This window comes from Gracilinanus agilis, chromosome 3 (genome assembly GCF_016433145.1).
Source record: "Gracilinanus agilis isolate LMUSP501 chromosome 3, AgileGrace, whole genome shotgun sequence".
Classification (NCBI taxonomy): domain Eukaryota; kingdom Metazoa; phylum Chordata; class Mammalia; order Didelphimorphia; family Didelphidae; genus Gracilinanus; species Gracilinanus agilis.
In genome coordinates, this window is record NC_058132.1 from 416,068,072 (window position 1) to 416,090,195 (window position 22,124).

The 22,124-nt window shown below is 33.4% G+C and overlaps 1 protein-coding gene across 1 annotated transcript in view; it reads right to left on the reverse strand.

Moving 5' to 3' along the window:
- Window positions 1-14,210: 14,210 nt before the first annotated feature.
- ABCG1 (ATP binding cassette subfamily G member 1) overlaps window positions 14,211-22,124 on the reverse strand; it is an 82,225-nt gene continuing 74,311 nt past the window's right edge. The window contains exons 14-15 of the mRNA XM_044666892.1: window positions 17,422-17,540; window positions 14,211-14,439 (exon numbers count right to left, since the gene is read on the reverse strand). Coding sequence (XP_044522827.1) covers window positions 14,211-14,439; window positions 17,422-17,540 — 348 coding nt within the window. The remainder of the gene's footprint in view (window positions 14,440-17,421; window positions 17,541-22,124) is intronic.

Genomic DNA, 22,124 nt, shown 5'->3' on the forward strand with positions numbered 1-22,124 from the left:
TGGGGAATATTCTGGGTATATACTGTATACACATGTATACACACACACATATATATTTTTATGCCTACATAGAGGTGTGTATGTGTGTACAAACATAGGGATTATATTACTAATTTCACTGGTACAGACCACTCCAAATAAGGATGGAATCATCTGTCAGTATGTCAAAATTTGATGACTGACACAACAATAATGAATTCTCTTCCTGTTTGTTGAAATATAATTAATTTCATTTTGGAGGGTGGGGGTACTTGGTGTTTGCTATGTCACTGATTCATCAAGGAAACAGACTCAGTGTAAAAGTGCAAGGTTTTGGTGTTGTCTGCATCTTTGGTTTTGGTGTTGTCTCCATCTTTTTGTCTCCTTCCTTCTTTATTATAATCCATGATATTTAATGTATTTATCAACATGCTCCCACTAATTCCACATTTTGCAATGATGCCACCAAGTTTCAAAGTGTATAAATAAGTATAGGGTCTTACCAAGTTGTGTGTGTGTTTTTTTTTTTTTTCGTAGAATTGCTCTACCTCTTCAACCTAGGCAACTGACATAGATACATAAGCTATGATTGTTTCCATGGTGTTTTTTTTTTTTAAACATTCATGAATTGGATGCTGCTTGGCTAGACCTGGGGTATCCTTTTGGACACTACATGGCACACCCTACTGGGCATGTGTCTTTCTGCTTCCAACTCCTGGACTTGACTCAATTCCTTGGCTTCTGTTCCTTATGAGAAAATTGGATTCTACTAAGCCCATGAAAATAACAAACCAGATGGTGTTCTTATAGCTCTTTTAAGACAGCAATTGGCCTCAACCATAGGGCCAACAACACAACAATACAATGTTTAGATCATCTATAAGCTTTCATTGTCTGAATGTTGGCAGTCTCCATGGAATGTCCTAATTCAATGATTAGTGTTGGGGTGGGGGGTGGCATTCTGGTGGAGGAACTGAATTCTAGCAATCTTTGCAGGAAGCTGAAGGTAAATGGAAGGATGAGTCACAGATATTCCAAAGTAAAGGAATTGGCAAAGTTGGTAATATCAAAAGGCCACAAGGAACCTTATTTCATAGAATTTCTAGCTCTCTTCTATGGCAGTACTGAAGATAAAATATCTGTAAAAACTCTACCTCAGATATAATTGCAAGTACAATGACATCAGTTACAAAGAATGAAGGAGTGGGGAATTTTACGAAAAATCTCTAAATTTAGCTAATGTACAATCTAATAGTTGGTGGTTTCTACAAAGTTAGGAAAAGGTGTGAATGAATACAGGAAAGCATAGTTTAGGAAAAATGAATGAGAGGCCAAACACTTATAGGCTAAAAAGAAACTTCCTAGCTTTTATGTCATGAATAATTTCTTCAAGAGAAATGACACAGGCCATTGGAGAACAGTAAATAGTATAAAAAACAAAGTAGAGTCTTTTTGGATGGTAAAATTTTATGATTGACATGGGAGTTATACCTGAATCAACTGTCTGTATATAGTCAGATAACCTTTACACTTATCAGTGTAAAGATAAGAATTAGTAAAAAGCAAGAACAAGAAAAGGATATTGGGATATGAAACAGCTCTAGCCTGAACATCAAGTAATCAGTAACAAATAATGGGAAATAGGCATCAGAAAATACATCAATAGCAACTATAATAATACACAACTTAAACTTTTAAAATCTAATACTTTCATAAGGCCAAAGAGTCAAGAAATTGCCTTAGTAAACATTTGATTTTCTTATCACATGAAAAGAGGTGAGAAAAAAAGCAATGCCTGTTTAGAATATAAATTTTATTTGTAAAATCTTACAAAGAAGGATGAAAGATAATTATAAGCAATGGTCTTCATAAAGCAGAACGAAACAGTACAAGATAAAACCAATTTAAAGAAAGTTTTGTGAAGAGACCAACTAAGCTAATGACATTTAAGATAAGAAAATAAAGGAAGGCAACAAGTAGAAGAAAAATGAGAAATATCTGTAAAGATAACAGTAAGAAACTATATTCATTTTCAAGGGCTGTCCTTGCATCATAGTCTTATATGTCTTGAATAGCTTTTATGCAAGTTAGATATGGCACCAAGGAAAACAAATATGGAAAATCAGCTGGAGGTAGACCAAGTAGATGTGATCCATGATGAATAAGACAGAATTTCAAGAAAACTATAAAATTGATATATACAAAAAGTATGTGAAGAATGGAAAGATACCAAAAACATGGAAACTATTTTGGAACTTATTAATACCCTCCAAAAGGCAATTGAGAAGACATCAAGAACTACAGTTCCCACCTACACAAACTATTTAAGTGATCTATAAATGATCAAGGGCATCCTCATTGAGGGCATTACTAGTAAACAGGCAGGGTCTCACAAATGATAGGCAGCAATGGACCACATCTTCATTATTTCACAACTTACTGAAAGATGTAGAGAACATAATATATATAAGAATATTATCTGTCTATCTATATCATATATATATATATATAAGATCCCATGTGCATATTGCTTCCCATATGAACTTGAGCAATTAAACCTCATTTTCTGCTTGGCCTTAGTTTCTCTATCTATAAAATGAGGCAGTTGGACCTTTTAGGTCTTTTAGCTCACTTTATCCAGTGAGCCATATTAAAAGAAATTATCATTCCAATATTCCTGAAAAAAATTTATCATTAGATTCTACTTGAAAACCTCCAGTGAAAGAGATCTCAATATCTTCTGGGGAAATCCATTCTGATTATGAATAGCCTCAATTAATAGCAAAGGTTTTGGTTTTGTTTTGCTTTATCGAACTGAAATTCTTTGGGCATTTGGACAGTTTGTTCTTCAAAAGATTTTATGATAAACACTACATTTGAAATATCAGCTTTTTTCCCCAGCTAAAATAAAACAAATTGTATTCTGAACCCAGTTTTTTCCCTTTAAAAAAAAAAAGCCTAGATGTTCAACACAGAGAGTCAGGTGGAAACAAAAAAGAAAAAGAAAGCCAAAAGTAGGAAGCAAAATAATTATGTCACTCTACCCCAATTCCTAACCAAATTTCTATAAGGAGGTTTTATAAAACACATTTATTAGAATATACAGAAATAAAAAAAACAATCTGAAAATAATGTTTTATTTGATTTTTTTGTTATATCATAAATGTCAGCTATTTTCAGAAAACAAAGTCAAAATTTCACATTTTGGAAATGTGGAAAAATTCACATACAAATCTTCTACAGGAACTATACAGAAATATACAAAGCATTAATCATTGTTTTACGAACTAGTTAGAATGCCCCACATTCTATAGTTTTGCTCAGGTACATTGTTCAAGTGAAGTACATTGTTCAAGTTCAAGTGAACTGCAAAGAAGCAAGGAACTGAGAGAAAATATATTTTATAAATGTTAATTTATATATTTTATCTATGCCTTATCTACAGTAGTGCAAATATATCACAGCATGCAAGCAGTAGCTTCTAAAGAAATGAATCAACATTATGTATACAGTATCATAAAAATAGGCATTACACCAAAATACAGACTATTCACACCTTTGGACACTGATTTTAAAATATTACTTGCATTGACTCTTGCTTTAGGGAGGGAGGGAAAGAAAAAATATTAAATAATTCCTAACCAAGTGAAGGATTACCTTCTACACTAAGCTTAAATAAAATTAGCTATGAGAGGCACAGGGGACAGAGTTCTGGCCTTGAATCCAAGAAGACCAAGGATCAAGTCCTCCCTCTGGCACTTAATCATTGTGTGACTGCCTGAGTCATTTTTCCTGTGGGTGCTCTAAGCCAGGGGCATCAAACACACAGTACATTCCAGCCAGCAACATTCCCCACTGTGGCTTGAACCTGATTAAAATGTAATTGGGTAATATTTAACAAAATAAATAAAAATACAATAGGACGCAGACACTATCTGATTTTCTAAGTCAACATGCACCCAGCAGGGATCTTTATGTATGGTTTCTATTTTAACAGGGCACAGTCTTAAACTGAATTTGACACCACTGTTCTAGACAATTCTCTAATACTATAAGATACAGTGAAGGTACCAATCTGCATTGGTAGAAGGGGTTTTCTTACCTAGGAGTTCCCTATAGCAATGTATAGGTCTCTTTCCTTTCCTGTCATACCAATCATTTTTAATAGCATAGGTAAAATGTCAGATACATTGTTTTTCAACACACACGCTCCTTTAAAAAAGTGATATAGTCCTTCCCTTTTATGTGGGAATCATACCGCAATCCTTTTGTGGTATTTTTTTTTATCACCAATAAATATAATAGAGACTTTAATTCCAAAAGTTTTTGTGGACAAAGCCATAAAGTGAAAAAAATTAAGATTCAAAACAGACTGACTTCTTGAAGCTAGAGACCATCATAGTGTACAGTAATAGATCCCTTTAATGAGAAAATGTAAAGATTGAAAATAAAGAGAAAATTTGGCATTGTGAAGTTCACTAAAAATAAATCTCTTTCAGAAACACATTCTAATCTCTAAGATCCAAGGGTTTAGGGTTCTTATGTGCAGACATCCATACTAATACACACATGTGCACATAAACATGTACATATACATGTGTAATATGTGTGTATACATATGTTTAGACTACACAAGAAATGGGATTCAAAAGGTGTTCAATATTTGAACCAAGTTCTTATCTTTTGTAGTGAAGAATGCAGCCAGATAAGAGTATACAGCTCTATATTATAAAGATTATTTGTCTTAGATTCAAATATTGTGCAGTACATCTAAAAAAATTAAAAATAAGGGTACTAGTACAGGTAGTGTATGCCTAGTGGTGTCCCCTTTAAAATTAAGGGGACTGGTCTTAGGTGATGACAGAGAGCATGAAACAAACTACCAAAGAAATGGTACACTTTGTAGCTAACATATACCATTCAATTCTTAATGCTGTTCAATGCTATGCCTTAAACATTGTTACATTTAAAGAATCAAGTCATGTAAAACAAACAAACAAACAAACCAATAACATCAATTGCTAGCAAAATTAATTAACTTGGTGTTTCTAATGAAATATAAAATAAAATGTGCACATTAGTGATATATTGAAATTCACATGCAAAGCTTAGTGACACCTTCAAACTTCTTTTAAAAAAGATAATCAGCCACATTATAATTTTTCATTACATATATACTAAAGAAAAGATAGTAGCTTTACCAACCAGTGAAATGTAACAGTGCTTTGGTGGAATGAAAGATATGAAAGATTGTGTGTTTCCTCAAGATTTGGCTGAAAAATGATAAATAGGTATTCAATAAATGAACTTTTAAAAAAAAAAACAAAACTTGTCATGAAATGAGCAAGAACAGGAATGCTATACTACCTAAAGTTGTAGTTATATTAAAAGGAAGCAGACAGGTTAGATTCAGTGCTACATAACCCAGAAGAATCCTTATGTTCACTCATAGTGAATAATTAATTGAAGCAAAATCTAATGACTAAAAGGATTGAGTTTTAGTGCAGATTTCTAACAAAATGAGCTTCTTTTGGGTTTTAACTTCATTTTTTTCATATTATTATAGTTCCTATATAATTAAAGAATTTCAGTGCCTTTCCTCTGCTTAACATATGATAATTTACCTACATTATAATTTAATAGCCATTTGTATTTTTTTAATGTATGGAAATCTTTTTTTCTTGAAATATTAAGTCAGAACCCTCTCCCCCGCAAATGGGTACGAGTCACTTCTTAGACTCACTTTCATAAATCAAATAGATCACCTCAACTTGCCTATGGAATCCATACTTAAAAAACTTGAAATGAATTCATTCTAGTGAACTTTTCTGACTGCTACTTCAGACATTAATTTCTTTGGTATGAGAGAGCAATTTACTAAGAGGACATTAGTCAATCCCATATATAACCTAGTTTAGGCACAAGGAATTGGTGAGTGGGAAGGCAGAGGGAGTGAGAAGAGAAGGAAAATGAAATAGGTGACATCATACTTGGTAGAGTTTGGGGAGAAATATTGCCCCTTTTAGTTCAATGTAGTAGGTAATTACTACTGAAATAAAGCTACTACAAAGCAGAAATTATGGAAGTAAGACGAACCTAAACTTTATTATGCTTAAGCATAGGTTTAGATCTCAGAGGAAAAAAATAAACCTGAATTTCAATTAGAATTCTAACAAGGCCTCTTTTAGACCAAAGTATGTCAGAGTGAAAGGGAAGTAATTGTTTTATATGCTGCAATCTTGTACATTCCTTTTAGTTCATGAAAGTTAAAAGAAAAGATGGATTCCCATCCTCCCCTCAATGTCTTAAAAGTTGAACATACTTAGCTAAGTAGTCATTATCTCAAAAATCCCCTAAAGAAAACTAATCAGGTTCTATAGGTAAACTAAATCAGGTTACTATACATTGAGCTCAACATCATGATGTCATTCTGATCCTTTGAATAAGAAGGACAATGACAAATGAAACACTAAGTTTTTAAAATTCTATACTTACAAAACTAGAAGCCCAAATTTTAAGTTGCAATGGGCTTAATAGAGGAAGGGATTTACATGTCATGAGCACTTTGCCTCCTCTGAAGGGAAATTCTTCCACAAATAAAAATTTTGGATGGTTTTTAAACATAAATTGATGTTTTCTTCTTCTCATTTGATTTCTTATCTCAGGAATATCAACAGCCTTTCTTTAATACTATTATTATTCCATGAATCAGGTTAATTACACACAGGTATAATTAAAATATATAGATAGTAGAAAGATGAGGCTAATACTAAGGAAAGAAAGGCTATCAGTTAACCAAAATTTGCAGAAGGAATGGCCCTGAACTTCAAATAATAAAAAATAATAAAATAAAATAACCTGAAAAATAAAAAAAAAATTCCCATTATACTAATATCTTCCTGAAAAAAAAAAAACAACACATACCCAATATTTGCATCCCCCCACCCCTACAGGGTATTGATTTTAAATGAGAAGTAAGAGTCAAGAAATTTTGAGTTGAACAATATGATGAGGCCTAGCCCTTTGTTTCTGATGACAGAGAGATTTCAAAGTAGGTCAGCTCAGACTTGATTAGAAGAAAACAAAACTAGGTAGAGATGGGCAATGGGCATTGTTTCTATTAAGTCAAATTAATCTCACTAAACTTTGCCTCCTAACCAGTGCAAGTACAGTAAATGAGAAAAATTAGAACTTTTAACCTAAGATAGAAACCCAACCACAGAAGGTAGCAGAGTGAGAAGTATAGAGTTGTTAAAAGAATGAATTCATTTTCATGATAATTTCACATAAAAATTCTGCTTTTGAAGATATAGAAAAAATAGGTAGTGATGAAATAAACACAATATTCTTTTTAAACATATATACTATCAATTCCTATCTTGTGATTTCTGTTAGCATTTTGGGCTTTTGATTAACAATAGGCAGATTTTCTTCTGATTGATTGGGATCACTTACATAAAAATATAAAGCAACTCTAAGATAATTCTTGTATCAGTCAGTGAAATGCCTTTACAAATAGTAGAAAAGGGATAGCTTCCTGACCACAAAGCAGTTGAATCTGCAAATACTAGAGAACTAAAAAAATGATGTTGCTACATCACTAGAACAAAAGATAAGAATAGGCACTAAGTTTATGGTAGTCAGTGAGGTAGTTGAAATAACTGCAACTGTGGAGTAATGTGGAAGAAGAAAATAGTGTGACCGGGGCCATTGTTTTTTTTCAAGGTCACCAAAAGAAGCTCATAGGGAAGTAGAACAAGAATGGTGAAAGTAGGGATTAGGAGGAAAAATATTAATTTACATGACTATTAAGTAAACATTAAGTGCTCTCCTTAAAGATCATAAAGGTATTAGAAACATGCTACAAAAAGAATTTTCTTTAGGGAACTTAAAACAGAAGAGTTTAAGCCTAAATACAAAAAAAAATAAAGTTTTAAAAATAAACCATGTTGAATTTCTCATTTGTTAAAAAAAATTCTATTCCTATAAACACTATATTTTGAAACATTCTCTAATTCATGCTGCTCTTGGGAAGGTAGGGGAGCATAGACCTAATGAACAAGCAATCCAAGAAGTTCTAGAGGCCTCTAAATGTTCCATTTTCTCATATCATTGGCATGAAATTAGAAATATTTTTCTTTTGGTAGGAGAGGTCTTTGTAGTTTTAAAGATTAGTTTTAAGATTTGACTGAGAAGTCACCATGCTATTCTAATACCAGTAGAAATCATGTGAATCCTTTTTATTCAATTTAGAGCAAAGCTCTATGAAGGAGCCAGAGTCTAAGGCAAGAGGTTTAGAATGAACTTCCAGTAGGATGTAAGCTCATTGAGGGCAGGGACTATTTATTTCATTTTGTACTTTTGGACAGTGGTATTAAACTCAAGTAGAAATTAACCCCTACAGGCCACATATTGACTTAGAAAACCATATGTTAATATTATTTGTATTTTAAAAATTTTTTTAAAACATTTCTCAATCTGGTTCAAGTCATACTTGGGAGTTTTGTAGTCTTCTTTTGACCATTGAGTCTTGACTTTGACATCTCTGCCTTATAGTACCTTGAACATAGAACTCATGGAATTGAATAAAACTTTTCTACTTAGGGACTTGTCCTAAATAGATTAACTGGCTCCACTATCATGGTAGAAGTAAGTAAGCATAACAGAATTCTATACGATATACATTTTCCAAGGTCACCATTATACTTAGTAACTGTACGAGACCAGAAAGACCTACTATCTTATATAAAATCATGGAGCCTTAGTTTAGAGCTGGAAAGGAGCTGAGAGATTAGTCTAAACTAACCCACCTGACATTTGTATTTCCCCTTTGCTCTGATTTGAGATGCTTTTTTTGGATTAAGTAATTAAGCCCTGTCCTCTGATATCCTGGAATACTTCCAAAGGGTCAGCTACTGCGACTGAATTCCATTGGAGGGAAGTTATCAAACTATGCCCCCAGGGTCTAATCTATCAGTTGTCTGTTTTTTAATTGCCCCCAAGCTAAGAATAATTTTTACATTTTTTCAGCACAATAATATATATATATATATATATGTATATATACGTGATATATATATAATACAGTGGTACCTTGATGCACAAGTTTAATTTGTTCCATGGTCAAGCTTGTAACTCAATTTACTCATTTGTCAAATTGAAGTTCCCCATTTTTAAATTAATGGAAATGCAATTAATCTGTCCCAGTCCCAAAAAACCTTTCCATAGAACTTTGTTTCTTCCCTCTTTCAGAATATTTTGATAATGTGTGAAACAAGTGTCATTATACAGCTCCAATGCATGACTTGTTTCAACTTTTTCTGGGTGTGTCTTTTTAATAAACTGTTTAATTTTTTCCCAAATCCTCAACATTTCCTTAATCTTGTTTGTATTGATTTCCTCATCCACCTTGCACTCCTCCCCACCATGCAATTTCCTAAAAAAACTCCTTATGCTACTGCTGCTGTAACTCCTTCAATTCCTCCATCTTCAGTTCCTCACTGTGCTTCTTGATGAGGTCATCAACATCAAGCAAAAGCAATTCAATCCAGATGCTTGCATGGCCAGATAAACATTGAACTAAATAAGATAGCCTCATATAACTCGTGAAACCAAACGTTTGAAACGTGGCAGGAGCTCGTGATTCAAATATCCCCTTGTGTCTAAAAGTAAAAAATCCAAATCCTGACTACTCATATCTCAAATTGCTTGTGACTTAAGGTGTATTGAGGTACTACTGTACTTTATATAAAGATGTAAATTAAATTCTTAGGTTACTTCCAATTTAAAAAAAAAACAGCCAGTAATTCACCAAACCCCTGCTTTAGTTAATATATTTATCATGTATACACTTATAATTGTAACTTACTTCTGAGATTAATTTCTCATTAATTTCCTAGCCAACAAAGAAATTTTTGAGGACCATAATGTCCTTAAACATACTTAGCAGATACTGGAAAAGGTCTTGGAAGTTTTTGAATAAAGATAAATTTAAAAGTTCACCAATATGATGGAGTAAGTCAAATTTCAAGGCCTGTAGCTTATAAAAATTTATAATTTATAAATTTTTAAGTTGACAAGACCTATTCAAATTAATTATGTACTTTCATTTCACCCCTGTTCACAGTAAAAGACCCCTGGAAGAGGACAGATTGGGATTAGCATAAAAACTGAAGTAGGCTGAAACTACATTTTTTATTCTTTCTTCCTAACTGTCTTAGTTATACAGGTCAACTTAGACACATAAATACTCAGACAGAAATAATGATTCCCTTTCACTGCACTTCTGAGAAAAAGTGTCATATAAGAATTACATTTTTGAAAAGGGTTTTGATTTCAAGAAAAAGTAGTACTTTGGGAAATATATGGAATAGTGACTACAGCTATTAAAGAAGAAAACAGACCTCCAAATGATTTATCTTCCAGTTTTCAAAAAATGAGGCCAAGTTGCCTGTTTGGGAAGAGGGATTTCATTCCTATGTTGATATTTTGCTGATTGAATCAAGAATCAAGACATTTCAAATGAAGAATACCTACTAATGAAAATTAAATGCAATTGGCTATTTAGACCTTTAACCTGGTCATTAGCACACACATTTTGAATAAACATGGAAGATAATAAGCTAAGCTGAAAATTAAGCAGGAAAAGACAAGGTTAGATAGCATTTGGAAAATGGATACATTCAACAACTCCAATTTTTTTTTCTATCTGAAGCAAAACCTATATTTTCAACAATGATGTAAAATAGTAAAACGAAGGGGTTAGACTAGATCACTTCTTACCTCTAATTTTATAGTCCCAAATTTAACCAAGGGTACCTGTAGGGCTGCATTTTGCTATATTCAACCAAATGCTACACTAGTGCACATACATTCTTAAACATATGTAAAATAAAGAAGGATAGATAAGCAAGGTGGGATTCTATAGTCTCTGTACCCTTCAGTCCATTGTGTGACTATAAAAATGTAGTCTGCTGTAAAATATGAAAAAAAGATGAAAGTTAGTTTCTACCTCATATTTCCTTCATACATGTATAGATCATTTTCATAGATATTTTGTAGAAGTGATTAAGTAGTATGAGAAATGGTAATTATTACTATCCTCTTAATCATTCTTTCCCCATACTAATTCCCTCTATGATTTTTTTTCTGATTACTTAGTCTCTTTACCTTTTGTAGTTATCTTGGGAATCTACTTCTCAATGCCCTCAGTGTCTGAATTTACAAAGGAAATTAAAAGACAGGAAAAACAAAACTTTAGAGAAATTATTTGGTAAAACTTCCTCACCTTTGAAAAACAAGTAAATCAAATCCTGAATAAAAGAAAACTGTCTTCAGAAACTTGGTACAATGAGAGATAGAACATTGGATCCCATCAACAAGATAAGGTTGGCTTTGAGAGATGGAAGTTGTACCACCAATGAAACTAGAAATGTCATAATGTCTGCATGGCACACTCCTACTATATATATAGTGATAAGCCAGAGGTACTAGTTACTAATTTCCATTCAATTAACAATGTAGTTTGCCTAATTGAGCAACACACTATTAATGATACCATACAAATAGCTAAATGAAAAGTACATGTGTATATGTGTATATACACATATAATACATACCTGTACATACACACATATATACACCACACTTACCTATCACACACACACACACACACACACACACACACACACACACACACACACAAATCTGCAACCAAATTAAAGTTTCCAGCTTGATGCTGAACACTAATTCACGAACGAACAGCCTTGTCAATAAAGGACCTTTAAAAGGAATCTTTAAATACATTATTCTCAAGCAAGTTATTATGGGAAAAGAAGGGGCAGTTTTTCCTTTCTCTAATTTTGCTTTGGGTCAGATTGTTCATGAGATCTCTATACTGAGGATTTGTTACAGCGTTATTTCTCCTAATTTCTAAGTTAAATCTATTCTGCAATTAAACAGAGACTATAAAGCCAATTAGGACACTATTATAATTATGAAATTTCAGGGAGTTTTCAAAAAATAAATTCAATCCTTACTATTTGCAAATACTTTCTTATTAGCTAAGACACATTAATGGAATCCAATTCATAAATGCAAAAAAAGATTTCCATGTATTTGTCAACAAAATCATTAAACTTGTGTTTTCAGTAAAATTCCAATGTTTTTCCCCTTTCTAAGCCTTTTAGGGAAGGGAAAAGTTTCTAACACTACCAAGATCACAAAATATGGTTAGCATTAATGGTATTTTGATATTTCTAGAATATGTGAAGGTGTCACTAAGAAGTAACTAACAACCTGAGCATATTAATTTATAAAAGCATTATAAGCTATTATCTGACTTCAGAAGAGCCAGAGGCACTATTTACTAATTTCCATTCAATCAACAATGTAGTTTGCCTAACTGAGCAACACACTGTTAATGCTAATATACAAAATAGCTAAATGAAAATGCTTCATTGAATTTTTAAAAAAAGCAACACTGGAAGTAACCTTGGAAATAATCAAGCTCAAATCCCATATTTTACAAACGAGTATATAGGGAGACTTTTGAAAGAGATAAAGAGACATTTCCACTAAGACAGAATATTTCACTAAAAAGATCTTGCTTTCCACTGGAATTGCTTATCACCTTTTTGGTGGTCAGGAAATATGTGTACACTATGGAAAGTCCTGAATTACTGAAATCTAATTTATCAAATATTCCTAGGTATTCCTGCAAGACATACTGTTTTGAGTGTGAGACACACAGGAACTCATTTTCTACCCCCAAGAACTAAATCTGCAGACAAAATAATAACTATTCCAAAGAAATTTTATATCATTTTCTCATAACGCAAATGGGGATGGGGCAGGGGTTGGACCACCATGGGCCAAACTTAGTTCAAAATTTCTAAAGTGAATGGCATTGTTAATGCCACAGTCAAGTGTTATGTATCTTCCCTTATGAGATTCAGTAAAAAACAAAATTGATTAGTAAAGATAGTTTTCAAGGAAATACCTTTGTAAATGTCTCAACCTCTTCCACACAAACTACAGTAATTGCTTATACTATATAGTTAACATGTAGTTCTACTCTGTAGGATGTCAGTTTTACATTCACTGTCTTTTAAAATATTTTTTTCCTTTGTAGTGGTCAGATTCACTTAATATGCATACCATCCACAGAAGTAACGGGATCACAAATATTTATTACTTGAAACATGAAGTATTTGGAAGACAAATTTCCCCCCAAAATTGGTCAAGTTTCATTTTTGTTTCCCTGGTTTTTTAAAAAAAGTTTATCTTCAATATATTATGTTAATTTTAAATGTGACCAAAACATCTTTTTTTATTCTTTCACAAATTCTAAACCTTATGTAAGACCTATTTGTTACCCTGAGACATCCTTAAAACTGTCATTTCAAAAAAAAAGGGGAGGGGCAGCTGAGTGGCTCAGTGGATTATGAGCCAGACACAGAGACAGGAGGTCCTAGGTTCAAATCTGGCCTCAGACACTTCCTTGTTTTGTGAACTTGGGCAAGTCACTTGACTCCAATGCCTAGCCCTTACCACTCTTCTGCCTTGGAACCAATAGTTAGTATTGATTCTAAGATGGAAGGTAAGGGTTTTTAAAAAAATAAAATAAATTAAAAACCATTGTTTACAATTGCTTAATCAAAATTATTTTCCACAAATAATATTGAAAAATACATTTTTCTTGAACATTAATGAGATTTGTACATTTTTGGCATGGAAAATTACTTTTTAAGGAAAACAGTCTTAGGGAGACAAACCTTAGAAAATCAAAACTGATTTTTTAATATAAAAGAAGAGAAAGATAATCCTGTGTTTCAGCTTCCTCTCTCCCCACCTTGATATACATAGTAATCAGTTCCTGAAAAAGTCCTCCGCGAATAAGTTGCTTTATCATTTCATGTCCAGGACTTCAAGTCATCTTGTCATAGAGAAGGATTTTACAAAGGAAACATCCAGTCACCAGTAATATTTTGGTATGTCATCCTTGAGAATTAAATTGTTTGTTTTTTAAAAACACCTCTTCTATATCTTCTTCCTAGTTAAAATTATGAAGGACAATGGAGAGGTGACCCAACCCAACTGGACTGAGAAGCTGAACACTTGACATCCAGAAATGTATTGTTTTTAAGAGTTGGGTAGGATACTGACCTGAAAACACAAGACAACAAGTGCCTTTAATTGCAATTTCTACATTTTTCCCCTGCTGAAATGTTTTACCTCTCTGCTCGGATTTTATATCGGAGGACAAAATAAGCGATGAGGCGAAGAGAGATGAAGAAAATTCCAAGAACAATAAAATCCAAGTAAAGTTTGGCATTTTCCACATCCAATTCTTTCAGTATGGCTTCTGATTTCTGAAAGTGGCAAGTCTCTTCAACGTCACAATGAAGATCTTCTCTATCCAACCCATAGATGGAGAGAATGACTCCCTCAAATCCATACCTAAGAAGGAAAGCAATAATTATAGCCTAAGAATCTTACCATCATACTAATTTAAAAATGGTCACTTTCTTCATTAAACTCAACTAGAATTCTAGAATTTTATTTTATTTTTTGAAACCCTTACTTCCTATCTTAGAATCAATATTGTGCATTGGTTCCAAGGCAGAAGAATGGGAAGGGCAGGCAATGGGGGTTAAGTGACTTGCCCAGGGTCACACAGCTAGGAAGTGTCTGAGGCTAGATTTGAACACAAGACCTCCCATCTCTGGGCCTGACTCTCAATCCTCTGAGACACCCAGCTTCCCCTTAATTTCATAATTTTTAAAGCTGGAATGATGCAAAAAATCCCTTACTCTAACTCTCTCATTTTATGAGAAAATTGAAGCAAAAGGTTAAAAGTAACTTGTTACAGGTAACTTAACCAAAATGCTTGTATAGCTTTAGTGTCTTTAACCTATACTAGAACCTTGTTTTTCTGATGTGTAATCTAGCACTATTTCTGTTACGTTAGTTTACCTGATCATTCATATATTCTCATTTATTGGAAGGATAATTTGTTGTTTTCATTTTGCTAGACTCTTCAGACTCCTTGCAAAGATACTCAAGTGGTTTGCTATTTTCTTCTCTAGATCATTTAATAGATGAGGAAACTGAGGCAAATAGGATTAAGTGATTTGCCCAGAGACATACATCTAATTGTCTGAGGCCAGCTAGGAACTCAGATCTTCCTGATTCCAGTCCTGGTACTCTATTCACTGAACCTGCTAGCTGCCTCTTGGAAGGATAATACAATCTAGATATTTTGTCTTCTGGATAGATTGAATGCTCTTTTCTCCAATCACAAGTACATTTAACATACCAATATATTCTATTCTTTTACATAATTTGCCTGTATTATCATTATTTTTGTGTCTTTCTCCTTATTCTTCTGTTGCTTTTCTTTCTTTTAAAGAAAATAAACCCTCAGAATAACCATAACTGATCAGCAAGAAAAAAAACCCAAAATTCTGCTTTAATAAAGACATATTCTTTGATCATGAGACATATTAGAGCTCTCTTGAAGGAAAAGTGATTGGGGACTAATAGAGCAAAATATTGTGTATGTTATAAAATGTAGTCATTGTGCTTTAGTTTAATTGTTTTTCTCATAAGGGAGGGTTCAGTCTAGAGATGAGGAGCGTTTTACTTTTTTTTAAAGTGTCTGTGATTAAAAGACAAAAGGTATCAATAAAATGCACCTTAAAATATTCTCCAAATCATTTTCTTGATATCAAGTAACATACTGATTAAGCAACTTGCAAAAAAGTCAAAGCTTTTTTTAAATTTAACATAATTCTATGCTATATAATGCACATTTTGAAAAAAAATCTGATTTGGTATTGGAAGTATGCAACCTTGCTATGATTTTTCCCCTTTGCTGTGATTTTTCTGGGTATATTGTAAATATTTCTTAATTTTATCCTTGAAATCTCTAATCCCATAATAGTTCCTTATCTTATTAGATGTTTTCCTTTCTTTGATGATTGTTAGATATCCCATCAGCTTTAAACTCCTAAATGTGCCCCCATTAAGGGGTAATGACTAATTGAAATACTATTGAGGGTAGTCCATACTAGGTGTGAAATGAGCACACTACTTGGACATTCAAGATAATAATTTAGATTAAAATAATAATAAAAGCAATCATTTATTCGGTAAGCATAGTGTCAGGCACTGTGCAAAATGCTTTATAAGTTTTTCTCATTTGATCCACACAATAACCTTGGTAGGAGTTATTGTTATCCTCATTTTACAGAAAAGGAAACTGGGGTGAATAGAAATTAAGTCATTTACCCAGGGTCACATAGCTAGTAAGAGTCTGAAACTTGATTTGAACTTAGGTCTTATTGACTCTAGGCCCTGTGGCACTGTGCCACCTAGTTAGTTGCTTCTAAAGATTTTCTCCATTCAGAAGTCATCATAGCCACCTCTCTAAGGTAGGAATTCATGGCCTTAGAGAACAGCTATGATGTATCTGCAATAAGTAGTGATGCTTTAGGTGACTGTCCTCTCCACCTGCTGTTTCAAGATTTATTTGTCTCAGTAGCCACTGTAAACAAAACCTGAGGTGGGGGAGGTGTGTGCATTGTGGGATTTGAGAAGTGAACAGGCAAAATATGAGAAAAAATAACAGAATCTTTTCTGTTTTTTTTCTCTTCAGTTTTCATGAAATTAGTTAGCTTGCTGGAATTTTCTCTTTATTCTTCTTAGACTATGGCTACTTTACTTGGATCCTTTCTTACTGGATTTTTTTGTGGAGGACAAAGAATTAATTTTTAATTTGGTGAATTTGGAACATTTTCTAATGAATATGATTGAGTCTTAGCACTTCTAGCTATGTGATTTTGGAGAATCTTACAATTTCCTCAATCTCTAAAATGAAGATAATGAACTAGAACAGGGATTCTTAGGAATCCACAGATAGACTTCATGGAGTTTGTGAACTTGAATAGGAAGAAAAAATCTTTATTTCAATATAATTCATTTCATGTGTAATTTTGTACATTTTATTTTATGAATTTAAAAACATCCTGCAAAAGGGTCCAGAGGCTGTAACAGTCACAGGAGTTTATGCAAAAAAAGGTTGAGAACTCCAAAATTAATTGATATAAATGCCCTTCAAGTGCCAGCATCCTACAACTCTAAGACAAAGTTATGGCAAAGCTATGTACCAATCTATTTTATCTTCCTTATTTTATGTGATAAAGACATTACAAGTGTATATCAAATATTTTTGTATGTTTATTAATTTATTTGAGGTGTGACAGTTTTCATTTTTCATTCCAGATATTTATTTGGGAAAAAGTATTTCTGTCTGATAACAAAAAGCATTTTGCTAGTTTTGAGTAGCAAATGCTAAATGTATTAATTAAAGAGTAACAGCAATTCTTGTTAGTTACAAGTTAAAAATAAAAACAACTTAACTCGCTTCCCATACATTACCTGACATAGGAAATATAGGACATCCACTGCAGATATGCTGGAATTGTATCAAAACTGACAAAGAATCCCGAAAAAAGGAGCACTGGGATAGCTGTCACAGGTCCTACAAATGTTGCCACCTATACAAAAGAGAATAAAGAAAGCTGACTTCAAATGCACTTAGATGAGAATCAGAATGTGTTAACTTTCTTCTCGAGGATTCAATTCAACAAACATTTATGAATTACATGTTATCCACAGAAGACACTATGCAAAACACTAGTTATTTAAGGGAGAAGAATGAAATAGTTTCATTTCTCAGAGAGAATTACATACTATTTGGATGATACAATTGAGAAAATATAAGTGGTTTAAAGGACTTTAGGGAAGGCTTCATAAGAGATATGAAACTTGAGCTGTACCCTGAAAGAAAATAAGGATTCTGAGCTATGAAAAAATAAGAGAAAATACATTCTAGGAAAAGGATCGATCTTGTATAAAAGTACAGGGGCAGATAAACTTCTGAATTGGGAGAATATTGAGAAATCTGATTTAGCTAAACTATAGATTATGTGAAAGAGAGTAATATGAAATGACTAAAACTATAGATAAGCACATGCTCATGAACACTGACTAGTGTGATTCACATTGACTACTGATATTGAGCCACCAAGGACATCTTACCAACCAAGTAAATCAGGCAAACTGTCTAGAATCATAAGTAAGACAAAAAATTTTAAGACCTTATAAAATAAAACAAAGTATATGAACATTTTTGAGCTGATATAGTGTACTTTGGGTAAATTATTGGGTACTGGTATTTTAGGAATGTTAAAAATGCTTCTCATAATACAATACTTATACTGAACAGATTAATAAAATGTGTTGGTAAGTAAATATTGAAACATTTGAAAGTTATTTAAAAAAACTAGTTTGACTTGTAAGGAAACATACCAGAAACATACTCTATAATTAGTATACATTTGTAGTCTAAACAAAAGAGGAAAAATACTATTTTCTTCCTAGTGAATCCTGAAAACTAGAGTAACCAATAAAAAAAGAATCCCAGTTGAACAATCTAGTGGGCCATGCAGGTGCAAAGGGCCCAATATTTATCTGGGACAGGTACCATTATATAACAATATTCTGGACTTACTCTCCCCACACCCTACTTGCATTGGAAGTCCAGGTCCCCAGAGTGCTTTTTCTTAGGGTTTTAAGATAGTTCTTAGCTTCTAATGCAGACCTAGCTGCCAGGGCACTGATGAGGAGCCCTATTCTTCCCACCCTCTGAAGCTCACAGGGTCATCCTGGGCAAAAGCAGGGAAAGATGTTTTAAGAAGGGGAGAGAGGAAGATAGGATGCTCTAAACAGGGGAGGTAGAAGGAAAGGATGCTCTAAGCAGGGAATGGAGGATAGGACGCTCTCTTCAGTCCTAACTTTTCATCTCAGGAGCTCTGCAAGAACGGCTCTCTGCTAGCACTTGACTGCCTGGTTCTGAGCTTACTATTTTATACAAAATCCACAAGAATTTGGAGTGGCCATTCATTCATCTTTAGCCTTGGACTGATTGAATGATTTAATTGTTTTGTCATCTGATAAAGGCATTAAGGCTAGTTTACTTTAAAAGTGTGTGTGTTTATGTGTGTGTGTGGGAGTGGTAACTCCAACTTTAATGACTGACTCAACTCCAATATGTACATTTAAATTAGAATCAGATTATTGAGGATCTAAAAAATAATCAAAACTGAGTGGCACATATTTTATCTTTGAGGCAATGGGGAGTCATTTTTTTTGAGCTGGGAAGTAACATGAATGGAATAAAAATTAATGAGTATGAAGGCATTTAACGTTTCCTCTATATGCTAAGTATTATGCTAAGTTCTAGAGATATAAATACAAAAGTGAGACAGTCTTTGCCCTCATAGATTACATTCTGCAGGTGAAGACCTCACATATTAGGGGAGTGGTGGTCAGGGATAGATATTTTGTCTATAATGTTAACAGGGTTAATGAAGCTGCACATGGTGATTATTCTGCTATTTATGCGGGTATTACTATCTCCATGGGTGGAAAATGAGGTGTGATATACATGGTGGCAGAAAAAATAAAAAGATAGCAAAGGGTGAATCTTTATAGGGAATCAAACTGATAAGATATGACTCATCTAGGAGGAACTAACTAGAAATTAGGTGAATTTGCTGTGAATCATTAATCAAGGCCTTTTAACCACAAGGAATGAGTTAAAAAACTGAGTTGATTAACTCTCTCAAGATTGATGTCTCTGAAGAACTGCAGAAGTTGAAATCCAGAAGAAAACATGTGATTTATCACTTATTTTTATGGGTTGGTGATTTGGGGTTTTGGTTTTAAAGGATTGCTCTTTTATAAAAATGAATAATATGGGTTTGAGTGATATATATATATATATATACAGAGAGAGAGAGAGAGAGAGAGAGAGAGAGAGAGAGAGAGAGAGAGAGAGAGAGAGAGAGAGCGCGAGCGCTTGTCAACTCCAGGAGGGGCTAAGGATGAGGAAAGGGAGAAAACATGAATCATGGAGCTATGGAAAAAATCTTAAAAGAAAAGAGAAGAAAAAGAAAAAGAAAAGAAAAGACATGTCTGGAAAATTATTTCGGCAGATCTGTAGAGCATGAATTGGAAAGGGAGGAGACTCAATTAATTTCAGGTGAACAATGAGATAGGCCAAAAATAGGGTGGTAACTGTGATCTGAGTAAAGAGAATGGATGTGAGAGATATTGTAGAGGTGGAATGATTAAGATTTGGAAATTAGATAGAGAGGTGNAAATCTCTAATAATTAGAGAAATGCAAATCAAAACAACTCTGAGGTATCACCTCACACCTAGCAGATTGGCTAAAATGAAAGAAGGGGAGAGTAATGAATGTTGGAGGGGATGTGGCAAAATTAGGACTTCAAGTTTTAATTATTGTTGGTTGGAGAGCTGAGAAAGCAGTTCCTCAGTGTTACTTTCTCACATTTTAAAGGAAGAGAAGTAAGTAACCACATTGCTTTTATGTGCAGAGGTTTATCTACCCTCTTCTAGAAATGATAGCTGGAAGATTTAAAATGCCAGACCCAAACTGAAGTATTTCAATGTTGAGTCTTATGAGTTCATTACAAATTTTTCAGAACTTCCCTCAGTCTTTCTTATAAAAAAGTGTTTGTGTCTTTTCTTGGGAACCCGATTCTTTCAGTGGTCAGATCCACACAGAAGTTTTCATCTAGGAATCAATTTTTATACCTTATCTTACAGTTTTCAAGAGGTCAAACCATGGTGAAGATGTTAGTATTCTTTTAACAAGTTACCCACTAGACCTTCTAATTTATTTTGTTGTTGCCATTTCAGTCATTTCCAATTCTTTGTGATCCCATTTGGGGCTTTCCTGACAAAGATTGAAGTGGCTTGCCATTTTCTTCTTCAGTACATTTTACAGATAAGGAAAGGAAGACAAACAGGGTTAAGTGACTTGCCCAGGGTCACACAGCTAGTAAATGACTAAGGCAAGATTTGAAATCTAGAAGATGCATCTTCCTGATTATATTAAACCTCTTAGCTGTCCAAGAACCAAAGCTAATTTACAGCCTAGGACAAATTAGTCTGTTTTAAATGTCATTGTAATAATATGATATATCTAGCTCTCACTAACAGAGGAAGTGCATTCACAAGGTACAAAAACAAGAAATTAAATAGAAAAGAGATGGGCTTTCTGATATAAATGATTATACACCTAAAGGCTGAGGCTTGAATAGCCTCTTTGCTTAAAAAGAGGCTAGTGAGATAATGAACTTTCCTCTAGAACTCAAATTACATCCATTCCTTTGTCTCTAACTACTCATTCGATGTTAATCATATCATCAAATTCCCATTCAGCATTAAAAATAGGTACATCAAAAGCACTTGCCTCTATATAACCAAATTACTTTATCAACTATAAGAAGGTTAAATTTAGCCTAAGGTCTGTGTACAATCTTTATGGAGATCTCCAAAAGTACATGTAGCACCATGATCTTGGTATTGGAGGGGAAGAAATTTCTAGTAATTACTATAAATCCAAAGTATTTTGTTTTCTACTGCGAAGGGAATTTTAGAACATCAACCACTTGGGGTGGGTAATAGGACTGTGGAATGAAATTTGAACCCAGGACTTCCCATCTCTGGGCTTGGTTCTCAATCCACTAAGTCACCTAGCTGTCCCCTTTAAAAAGCTTTAAAAGCCAGGCAGGCAGTCCTTATATCCTAGAAATAATAGGGAACTATTGATTTTTACTGAGTAGAGGGAGCAGCATAATCAGATATTAAAAAGAATAAGACTCTTTTTTGCTGGATTATTCTTCTCTCTTCTCTTCATCTCAAAACTCCTTAACATTGTCCAAACTTATTCTTCTATCTCTGATAATGATGAACTCATTCTCCTTACCAAGACCAACCTTTTTATATGTGCTCTTTAAAATCCATCCCCTTCTATCTTCTTTAGCAAAATGCAGAACATGAAAAAATATTGAGGAGTGGAGGGATTTGAGGTTGCAATATAGGTAAAGAATAGATTGAGGAGGGTAAGTCATAGGAAGAGACAGAAAGTGAAGGAGAAAGGAACAGCATTTATATATCATTCACTAAATACTAGATCCTATGCTAAGTGCTTTTTACAAATATTATCTCATTTGATCTTCACAATAATCCTGTAATTATCCCCATTTTA